The sequence below is a fragment of the Drosophila persimilis genome, unplaced genomic scaffold (genome assembly GCF_003286085.1).
Source record: "Drosophila persimilis strain 14011-0111.01,24,50 unplaced genomic scaffold, DperRS2 tig00000766-arrow-arrow-pilon, whole genome shotgun sequence".
NCBI lineage: Eukaryota > Metazoa > Arthropoda > Insecta > Diptera > Drosophilidae > Drosophila > Drosophila persimilis.
Genome location: NW_020825350.1, coordinates 214,205 through 224,751, shown reverse-complemented (window position 1 = coordinate 224,751; position 10,547 = coordinate 214,205). Strand labels below are relative to the sequence as shown.

The following is a 10,547-nucleotide window of genomic DNA, read 5'->3' as shown; positions in this document are numbered from 1 at the left end:
TTTATTTTCTTTTTGATTAAATACAGGCCGTCTATTGCTTAAATCAAAGTGAATTCTGCAAAATGTCACTGTTTGTATTAAAAAAAATCGGATATTTAGTTAATATATGGGTTCTCAGAGTCTATATTACATACCAGAACCCTGCATAAACAGGCAACCGAATCGATTCAATAATTCTGTTGGTTTGAATTAGCGTCTCAGCTTTCTGTTAACATCGAATCAATTGCCAAAAAACGGACTGAACGAAACAGAAATCGTAATTTCGGTTCCTTTTTCTCGCTCACTCTCCATTTGATTTTTAGGTAGAAAGAATACAAACATTTTGCTGGTTTTTTGCTTTGCTTAATTTCAGATATACCAAGAGACGACCGTTTGAAAAACAGAACTTTGATAGAAATACGAGCAGCCACGGATGGAGCAATGGAGCTGCAAGGGGTATCTAAAGGGTATCTAAGGTATCGGCTTCCGAAATTAGCCTCCTCTTCTTGCTTCCAATATTCGCTTGGCTGCCTCTGCGTCCCGCCGCTGTTGCCGACACCACTCCACTCCACCCATCCGTCTCTGGTCCATCGTTGGTGCTGGTGTGGGGGTGGGGGCCGTGGATGGTGGAAGTGGCTATGGGTGCGGAGAATTTAGTTTAGTACAAATTCGGCGCAGGAACGGGCGCGTCACTGTCGAAACGGCCCTATCAGATCAGTGCGGAGCATGTTCCCTCTCCTCGAGAGCCATTCTCGCGTCCTGGACAAGGGCCAGGACAGCTTCGAACTGAATGGAAACGGAGTGGATGCGGGCATGCGCGGGCAGGGCGCTGTTGACGCCGCCGCCGCCGGAAACGAGCTCTTCCAGGGCTATTCCGACGAGCTGCTGACCTTCGCCTGGGTGGCCTGCATCGTTTTCATAATTGTGGGCGTGCCCGGCAACCTGCTGACCATCGTGGCGCTCTCGCGGGGTCGTCAGACGCGCAACTCCACAGCCATCTTCATCATCAATCTGTCCTGCTCGGATCTGTTGTTCGGGTGCTTCAACCTGCCCCTGGCCGCCTCCACTTTCATGGAGCGGGCATGGACGCACAGTGATCTGCTCTGCCGGCTCTTTCCTATGCTGCGCTACGGCCTACTGGCTGTGTCCCTGCTTTCCGTCTCGCTGATCACCATCAATCGCTACATCATCATCGCCCACCCACGACATTATCCCAGGTGAAGTGACCGCCTATCCCCCGCTACGAGTATGTGTGATTTTAATGATATCAAATTTCTACCGCTTAGGATCTATCAGCGCCGTTATCTGGCCTTGATGGTGGCCGGCACTTGGGTGTTGACCTTCTCAATCATGATACCCACGTGGCGCGGGGTCTGGGGCCGCTTCGGCCTCGACACTAGCATTGGCTCGTGCTCCATCCTGCACGACCAGTACGACCGCTCGCCAAAGGAGTTCCTCTTCACCGCCGCTTTCATGCTGCCCTGCATCTGCATAGTGATCTGCTACGCCCGTATCTTCCTGCTCGTTCGTCAGGCGGCCATCCGCGCCGGAAACAGCAACGCCGCCAAGAACAATGCCTGCGAGCCGACGGCCACCACCACAGCAGCAGCACCCCAATCCTTGACCATGCCCAAGACGGTTGAAAATAGGGAAAAGGCGAGCACATCCATCTCGGACACGGTCCCGGAACACGGCCTGCGACCGTTTGTCGTTGACGAGTATATAGCATATATCGATGATAATGCCTCCACCGAGAGTCTCCCCATCTCGTACAGCATCGGGAAGCGGGACAGGGAGAAGGATCAGAAAAATCTGGATAAGAATCAGGATCATCAGCTGCCGGTCGATGCTAATGTGGTGCTCAAAGAGAGGGATAAAAACAAGAACAAACAAGAGCTGTGCGCCTTGGGGCGAAGTCAGACCCAGCTGGAGCAGAGCAAGAATTCCACGTACGTACTAGAGACCTCTTACACTCTTGTCCTCTTGAAATCTTGACAGATCTAACTCCTTTCTATTGATCCCACAGGAAAAACGCCAACGCAAGTCCCGTTCCCAACGCCAATCCCATTACCACCTCGCTGCGCACTTCCTTCACCCGCTTCAGTCCCAGGAAATCCCACTACGTGTCTATGGGGAACACGTCGAATGCCTCGTCCATCTACCCGGGCCGAATGAGCGTCAAGGATCGGCGCCTGCTCAAGATGATACTGGTGATCTTCGTGTGGTTCGTGATCTGCTACCTACCCATCACGGTGGCCAAGATCTGGAAGAGTGCCACCGAGGTGCATGTGTTCAATATAGCCGGCTATCTGCTCATTTACCTGACCACCTGCATCAATCCACTCATCTACGTGCTCATGAGCTCCGAGTACCGACGCGCCTACTGGAATCTGCTGCGCTGTCATGGCTCTCCCGATCCGCACCAGCAGCGGAACAATGCTAACGCCAATGCCAATGCCAATGCCAATGCCAAGAAAAAGCTACAGGAGTCAGCTACGAATCGCCAGATCAAAACGTGATTCTCTTGGGCTCTGATTGCCGAAAAGGAACGTAGTATCACAAAGCAGATCAAAACAAAGGAATAAGTATGTTGTAGGTGAGGAGAGCCGGTCACTGTACACTGTATCAGCTCTTAAGTATATTCATATGCGTGTACCAGTATTGATCTATTGGTCTTTGGATCACTCAAAAGGTTCACAATTGTCACCATTTCTAGTCGTACGACCAGGTCGGATGCGATCCGATCCGATTCGATCCTTCCTTCCACACAGATCACCCATCTACATATATCTATATAAATACATATGTATATATAAAGATATCTATATCTTTATATACATCTATCTATAAATGTACATCTGATAATATAGGAACTCCAGAAGTAAAATTGCATTTTATACCAAATAACTTTAATATCTGGTTTACATTTGAATTCCATGTTTAAGAACAATCGATGTTTGGTTTTGGTTTTAGTTGTTGCTTGTCGCTAATTATTGTACCAATACATAGGGATATAAACATATATCCGTATACAGACATATGTACGTATCTATAGCCCCAATAAATGCTTCGAATAATTGATATATGTAGTTACGTTGTTCTTCTCCAGCTCTCTCATCGCATCGACTAACATCGATTCCCACTCCCAGCTCAACTCCGCGGGAACCCTTCTCAAGACTTTTACCCAAAATGCTGTCTCGGAGTAGTCGGTCCAATGGGAGAACGGAGGGCGGGGCTATTCCGAGTGTATGCTCGTAGTAAGTATAATCATAAGTAGAGCTATAGCTTAACGCTATTATTATCAATATACATATACATACTGTATATGTATGTATGTATGTATGTCGGCGTACGCGTACGAAACTTTTGGACTACTTAGGGCTAGTAACACAACTAAATTATTCTTCCAATATTACTCGTACGGCAATGGTTCGGTTCGGTTCGGCTCGACTCGGCTTGACTCGGTTCGATTGGCTTCCATCCGACAAATATAGTTAGAGCTCCATCCCAGACCTAGACCTAGACCTTGCCTACTCCAGCGATCGATGCTTGTATATCCGTATTTGTATATGTATACGTAGGTGTATATGTATATGTATATCTATATGTATGTGTATATCGTATATGGATAAAATAATTCATAATTGCGATTGCGAGCTTAATAAAAAGGTGGCCCTGGTTCGGACTCCATTAGTTCATTTCCATCTTAGTTCCAACTTCTATTTTCCATCTCCCTTCTATTCAGACCGATTCCATATGCTCGGAGATCTCCAGAATGGGGCTCTCGCTGAGCGGCTTGACCAGCGTCTGCCAGTTGGGCGTGAACAAGCTGAGCACTGGCGTCGATGTCTATAAGAAACAAATCGAATCGATTCTCTAGATGATTGAAATTTTTCAATTAATTTTTACACTAAGAGATCATGCTAGATTATGTGATTCAGGTAATACGAGTACCCCCCTTCCGCTATGACCTTGATTCGCTGGGAAAAGGATCCAAAAACGAACAGATAGCTGGAATCGAAGCTTCAGCTTTCTGATTCTATCAAAACGCTTTTAAAAAATGGACTGAACGAAGCAAGTATTGTCATTTTTACTGTGTCAGAGTTGAAAATTTCGGTTTTTTTTCGCGCTCACTCTTCATTTCATTTTCTCGAAGAGAAAATGAGAAAGCAACACACAAATTTGCTAGTGAATTTGCTTTTCCTCCGGCGTGAATATCTTTATTTGTGTGTATTCTGTAAAGCAGGTGAACGTATGCACTATTTAAAATATAGCAAGAGACTGCGAAAGAAACTTTGCCGCAGTGCTCACACTCTGTCTTTTGGTGATTCGGGGTGATCCCAATCTGACTCTACATACCAATAGACTCATAGCCACTGTTTCTGTCTGGCTAGTAGGGGTTTAGATCAGGTTAGGTAATAAAAGGAAGTTTTACCCAGCTGGAAAATTGGTTGGAATTTGCATAGATTTAATTTGAAAATGCTTACATGATAGTCGGCCTCGTGGCTGTGCCCGTGAGGCGTTGACGGCTTGCACTTCACCGACGTAGGCGTTCCCGGCGCTGTGGACGGCGGCCCTGATCCTGATCCCGATCCAGATCCAGGTGCCGACATTGACCCTGGCCCAGAGCCCGATCCTGGCCCTGACGACTCCGACTGTGTCGGCTGGCTGATGTAGGAGGTCTTGAGGTTCATCTGGCTGAAGGCGTGCGCACCAGGCATCGTCAGCGAGTGCTGCAGTCGTGGAGTGCCACTCCTTGGGCGGTCCAGCATGGCCAGCTCGTACAGCTCCTCAGTCAGGTGCTGGTCCGGCATCGGCGCTGGCGATACGTGACCAAGTGCCAGCCCAAGGTTCAGTCCGTGGTTTAGGCTGTGCCCGTGTCCGTGCCCATGCCCGTGGTTAAAGTGTGCAGTCTGGTGGAGCTGGTGCTGCTGTTGGTGGTGCTGCTGGTGGTGATGGCGACCGGCCAGCTGCGCCTCCAGAGCGTACTGCTTCTGGAAGAGCTGCCGCTTTTGCTGGAGCAGGCGATGCTGGAGTAGCTGCTGCTGCAGCGGCGGCTTCTGCATGGGCGACATGGGCACCGCCATACCGAGCTGGTGCTGATGCGAATAGAGGCCCGGTGGTGGCGGTGGCGGGGCATAGCATGCGTGGTTGTAAATATCACCACCAGCCGCCTCCAAGAGCAGCGGAATTGGAACTGGCCCTCCCGGAGACCCCGGATGGAAGAGCCCATGGCCATGACCATGACCATGACCATGACCATGACCATGACCATGACCAGGATGAGGATGATGGTGGTGCTGCTGATGTTGATGGTGGTGCGGGAGCGTCAGCAGGGGATGATGGTGATGCGGCTTGCCTCCAGGCAGCGCATAGAATTGACTGTTGGGGAATTGACAGTTGCCCAGGCTGAGCTCCTCCAGCCCGTATGGAGGAGCCGGATGTGGGTGCGTGTGCTGATGCTGATGCGAATGCGGATGAGTGGCAGCCTCCTGCTGTAGCTGCTGTATCTCCAGCCAGCCATGCCGCTTGACCTGGTCGTAGCGGTAGCTGCCGTATACGCGGCTGCTGCCCAAGAGCGATCCGCCCCCGGAGCTGAGGAGACCTTGGGCCACCAGTCCGTCGCTTGCCCGTCGCCCCTCCCGAAAGTGGATGGGCGAGCGCTTATCCAGGAAGGGACCCCCCGCTCCCGCTGGTGGTGGTGGAGGAGTGGGATTTGGGGTGGAGCTGGCGGTCAGGCTGAGGTTGACGGCACTGGGCATGTGGATGCAGGAGTTGTGGCTGCTGTACAGTGACCGCTCCGAGGAGTGCTCGCTGGAGCCGGCTGCTCCGGCGACGGAGGCGGCGGCGGCCAGCATTGAGCTGGATCCCATGCAGGAGGGCAGGCTGCCGGAGGGCAGGACAAAGTCCAGGCTATCGTAGGCCCCGGCGCTGCAGTTGCTCTTCGAGGAGCCGCGGCTCAAGTTCTGGCTGAGGCTCTTCGAGTAGCTGCCGGAGGCCAGCACTCCGCTGGAGCTGCTGCTGCTGGCATAGGAACGCATCCGGGTGGTCTGGCTATGGCCGTGGCCGTTGCCGTTGCCGCTACCGCTGTGTGCGGTGGTGGTCAAGTCGCTGCTCGATTGGGAGCCTTCCTTGGTCCCGGGAGTGGGACCTTCGTTGCCTTGATCCGTCTCGCAGCCCTCGTCCGTGCTGGAGCTGCCCTGAGCCAGTACCTTTTTCTCGAAGGTCTTTTTGTCACTGCGCCTAGGAATGGGGATGGGGGGATGGTGGCATGAGCTTTATTCTGGAGGAATACGAGTATTCCCTTGGGACTCACCTGTCGCCATTCTGCTTGCCCTCGATCAGATCCTGCCCGGACTCGTGGCCATTGCCATTGGTGCTGGCCACTCCTCTCCTCTTGGGCTTCTGTTGAGAGTGGGGTGAGAGTGAGGATAAGTCTATAGCTGGCATAGGACTTACCTCTACGGGCAGCGGGCTCTCCTGGAGGGTCTGGAATAGCTTGTTTGCCTCGGCGGACATCTTGTAGCGAAAGCTCTGGTTGAGATTGGCGGTGGAGTCAAAGCTACTTGAACTCGACATGGCCTTTATTGTCTTCTGCTTGTGGTTCTGGTTCTGGTTCTGATCCTCCGTATTGGCATTTTCATTGGCATTGCCTGTGGCTGTAGCTGTGGCTGTGACTGTGCCAGAGGAGGTAGTAGGCGTGGTGGCTCTTCCTCCACTTGCATTGGTTTGATTGGCTGCCATCTCCGGTCTGGTGGTTAGCTCCTCCTTTCCCTCGGCAATGGCCGTGGACTGAAAGGATTTGAAGGAGAAGATGATGAGGGATCGGCCAAGCATACTTCCCTAAACCTGAGCTTAACCTGTTGGAGCAGCTGGCGGCAGTCCTCGGTGCTCTGTTTGATGATGTACTCGCTGATGGTCTGCTGAAGCTGCTTGGACACCAGCGGCCCCGCCGCCGGACTGGGCTGGCCCGGCTCCATTAGCTCCCGGCAGCGGAGATTGGCCAGTGAGGGATTGTGGGTGTGATTATGGTTGTCGATGCTCAGCGATATGGCCAGGGGCCGGTGGCTCCTGGGAGAGCTCGAGGTCAGGCTGTGGCGACCCATTCGCGAGACGGCCGAAGAGGAAGAAATATTGGAGGCGGAGGGCAGTGGCGTGTACCTCACGGGCATCGGAATGCAGCCTGCCTCCTCCTGGCCATTGAGATAGGCGCCAGGAACATGGGTGGGCAGGTTGTGGTTGTGGTTGTGGTTGTGGTTGTGGAGCTGCAGCTGCATCTGTTTGGAGTAGTAGCTGGGATCAGCAGGGGGCAAAGGTCGCTCGCTCATGAGCACAGTCTGGTGGCGGCTTAGTCTTTTGTGTGGGTGCTGATCCTTGCCCAGGATCGTGGTGGTGGATATTGTCTTTGATTGCTGCTGCTGCTGCTGATGCTGCATGAGGAGAAGCTGCTGTTGCTGTTGATGCTGCTGCTCTAGGCTGAGCGATTGCTTGCTGCTCTTGTAGAGCAAGCGGCTGGAGCTGCTGCTGCTGCCACCAACACCGCCACCGCCACCGCCACCACCACTGCCCCCGCTGGAAACAGATCCACAACCTACAGGGGCAGAGGGTGGCGGTGGCACTGGCGACGACCCCTCGGTGGGTCGGGCCTGGTCCTTTTTGTGACTGACGCGATCCTGGAGCAGTAGATAGATGGCTGCCACATGGTCGTAGGTGTCCTTCTTGAGGCTGGCGCGCGTCTTGTCCGGCCCGATGCCCACATACTCGGCCATGATCCGGAGAATATCCTCGCTGGGCTCCAGTACCGTCTGCCGGTCCACGTTCATGTTGTACTTGGCGATCAGGGCGTGCTCCAGCAGCTCTGGGCACATCCAGCGGTGATGCTTGATCTGCTCAATGGTGTAGCGGCGGGTGGGCTCGAGCACCAGCATGCGACGGATGAGGTGCTCGCACTCGGAGCTCATGAAGAAAGGGATGCGGAAACGCCCAGACAGTACCCGGTCCCGCAGGCTCTGCAGCGTGGAGCCATCAAAAGGAAGAGCTCCACAAACGAGCACATACAGGACTACGCCCAAGCTCTGCAAAAGCGAAAAGCGAATGAGGATGAGGATACCGTTGAATAGCAGGAAAAGAGCGACCGAGAGACAGCGAGAGAGAGGGAAGGCTGCACTTGCACTCACCCAGATGTCGATCTCCGGTCCCGTGTACTGCTTGCCTTCGAACACTTCGGGGGCGGCGTAGGGCGGGGATCCGCACCAGGTGGCTAACAACTCGCCCGGCTTGAAGTGATTGGAGAAGCCAAAGTCCGCGATCTTTATGCTCATGCTGCAATCGAGCAGCAGGTTCTCGGCCTTCAGGTCCCTATGGACGATGCCCTTCTTGTGGCAGTACTCCACCGCGGAGATGATCTGCCAGAACTTGAAGCGTGCCGCCGACTCCGACATCCTGCCATATTTGGCTATGTAATCTGCGGAGAGCAGAGGGATAGGGTCAGGGATCGGCATGGGTGTGGGTACGGGGAAGGACTACGCACCAAAGATCTCCCCCTGGCTGGCATACTCCGACACTATATAGATCATGTTCTTTGTCTCCATCACCTGCAACGGGAATGGGGAGAGGAAAGGCTCCATTAGGTTCTCTGGAAAGCTGGAGACTGCACCCACCTGGTAAAGCTTGATGATATGAGGATGTTTCAGCCGCTTCATAATCTCCACCTCGCGGTATACCTTCTGGAGGTTGATCTGGTCCAGCTGCGACTTGTCAATGATCTTGATGGCCACCTCGTTCTTGGTGATCCTGTGCCGTGCCAGCTTCACCACGGCAAAGTTACCCTTACCGATGGTCCGCTCGATGTCATAGAAGCCCACTCGCATCGGTTCCTTTAGCTTGAGCAGCTCTTTCGGGCTGGGACTGGTAACGGCACCCGATGCTGACCCAGATCCCGGTGCGGGTCCGGGCACATTGCTGCCACCGCTTGCGAAGAGCTTCTGGGCGAGGAGCACATCCTTGCAGGCCACCAGCGCATCTATGGAGGGGGCGGCCATCCCACTACCGGCCAGGCCCTCCAGCAGTGCCGTCTCCGGCTTGGCCTGGGCCTTCGACTCGTTCGCCTCCTCCTGCTGAACGCTGTTGTGGGGGGACTGCTCACCATTGGACTGCTGCTGTATGTTCTCCTCCGTATGGGTCGCCGAGTCCGTGTCCCCCGTGTCCACCTCGCTGCGGCTGCGACTGCGACTGTGACTGCTGTGGCTCGCATCCTCGCCGACTGCCGGCTCGCACGCACTCATTTTGCCAACTGCGCCACCCTGCTGCTGCTGAAGCCACTCAGACGCAGACGCGATCGCGCCTCCGGCTCCGACTCAGACTCAGACTCAGACTCGGGTGCTCAGATGATGAGACAGAGATGGCGCTACAGATGATGCACATGCTCGCAATGCATGCAGGAGCGGCTCTACTGCAGTCGCGGCTGCAGTCTGCTGCTGCCCATCGCCGCCTGCACCGTCTCCCTCATGATCCCTTCCCGCCGGGCTACAAGATGGAGGAGAGCGAGAGAGAACGAATGCAAAATAGTTCTGATAACAGATTAGCACATGTAAAAGTACATGTGTCAGTGTGTGTGTGTGTATGCTTTGTCCTCCCCACTCCTCCGCCACCCAGATAGTGTGTGTGTGTTTGTGTGTAACGCTCTCTCTTCTGCTCTCCACTCCGCTCTCACTCACGCTCTCCCTCTCTCGCGCCGTCTCTGTTGTTTGAAAAATCAATAAGCAGAAGCGGCCCCGCGTCGTAAAAATCTTCTCTGTCGTCGTCTCACGTGGAGAAGGACGAGAGCTGGAGATGGAGTTGGAGCCTGAAGCTGAAGCTGAAGATGGAGGAGAGGCTGAAGCCTCCTAGAGTTGGCAATTACCGTTTGTTCCGTTAGATTGGACAAGGGTCAAGACAACAGTCCGCTGGAGTCGGCAGCGAAACTGGGAACACAGGAGGAGGCTGAAGGCCTTACTCGGAGTTGGAGCCCCGGAATCGCGGAATCCCGGGTAGCTGACTGTGGCACTGGCGTCTATTCCAGTTTGAGGCGAAGATTAGAGACTCCAGCTCCTGATTTGACACATCATTCACACGGCACGGCGTGAGAGTTATTGACACTTGCGTGGGGGGCCCGGGGCCACGGCGGCGCTGGAGCTCACACACATGAAACTTTGGTGCCAATCCCCGTTGAGCTGCGTCCAACTGCGTCCGACACCGTCAAAAGCTCAATGCGATTCTGCCGAGGACGACCCCGCGGCGACCCGACCCCCAGCAGCGCAGAGCAGCAGCGCCAAGGGTTGCCATTCTCTGTACTCGAGGGTTGCCGGCCACCGCCAGTCAGAATGGAGGAAATAGCTGGGACCAAGAATTTCCGGCCGACAGCAACCCGCCTGCCTGGCAACCCTGCCCCAGCTGGTGGTTGGCCGTGGCCCCAATGAGCATGCGCCGTCCTCGACGCCGCACAGCACAGCACACCACCCCACCCCATGAGTAGGTCAAAGCGGGCAAGATTTGAAAAGCAAACAATGCAGAAGGGGAACCCCTGGTAA

The 10,547-nt window shown here is 54.1% G+C and overlaps 2 protein-coding genes across 2 annotated transcripts; one reads left to right on the top strand and one right to left on the bottom strand.

The window, feature by feature from the left end:
* Window positions 1–734: 734 nt before the first annotated feature.
* On the top strand, window positions 735–2,806 carry LOC6600449 (G-protein coupled receptor moody). The gene is made up of 3 exons (XM_026992616.1): window positions 735–1,196; window positions 1,266–1,928; window positions 2,006–2,806. The coding sequence occupies exons 1-3, from the start codon at window positions 793–795 to the stop codon at window positions 2,496–2,498; spliced, it is 1,560 nt and encodes a 519-aa protein (XP_026848417.1). The 5' UTR covers window positions 735–792; the 3' UTR covers window positions 2,499–2,806.
* A 60-nt stretch (window positions 2,807–2,866) lies between these two features.
* LOC6600450 (serine/threonine-protein kinase par-1) lies at window positions 2,867–10,233 on the bottom strand. Its single transcript, XM_026992615.1, has 8 exons — window positions 9,881–10,233; window positions 8,640–9,504; window positions 8,510–8,573; window positions 8,157–8,443; window positions 6,840–8,054; window positions 6,296–6,771; window positions 4,467–6,222; window positions 2,867–3,828 (listed from the first exon to the last, which is right to left on the bottom strand). Exons 2-8 carry the CDS (start codon window positions 9,261–9,263, stop codon window positions 3,721–3,723), a joined length of 4,530 nt encoding a protein of 1,509 aa, XP_026848416.1. The 5' UTR covers window positions 9,264–9,504; window positions 9,881–10,233; the 3' UTR covers window positions 2,867–3,720.
* Between the last annotated feature and the right edge of the window lie 314 nt (window positions 10,234–10,547).

What these genes read in the sequence shown, in the direction of transcription:
- LOC6600449 (XM_026992616.1), top strand. Translation starts at nt 793, where the DNA reads ATGCGCGGGCAGGGCGCTGTTGACGCCGCCGCCGCCGGAAACGAGCTC. An exon ending in CACCCACGACATTATCCCAG is followed by an intron (nt 1,197 to 1,265) that starts GTGAAGTGACCG and finishes TCTACCGCTTAG; the next exon opens with GATCTATCAGCGCCGTTATC. An exon ending in GAGCAGAGCAAGAATTCCAC is followed by an intron (nt 1,929 to 2,005) that starts GTACGTACTAGA and finishes TTGATCCCACAG; the next exon opens with GAAAAACGCCAACGCAAGTC.
- LOC6600450 (XM_026992615.1), bottom strand. Translation starts at nt 9,263, where the DNA reads ATGAGTGCGTGCGAGCCGGCAGTCGGCGAGGATGCGAGCCACAGCAGT. An exon ending in ATATCATCAAGCTTTACCAG is followed by an intron (nt 8,574 to 8,639) that starts GTGGGTGCAGTC and finishes TTCCCGTTGCAG; the next exon opens with GTGATGGAGACAAAGAACAT. An exon ending in GGCAAGCAGAATGGCGACAG is followed by an intron (nt 6,223 to 6,295) that starts GTGAGTCCCAAG and finishes CCCCATTCCTAG; the next exon opens with GCGCAGTGACAAAAAGACCT.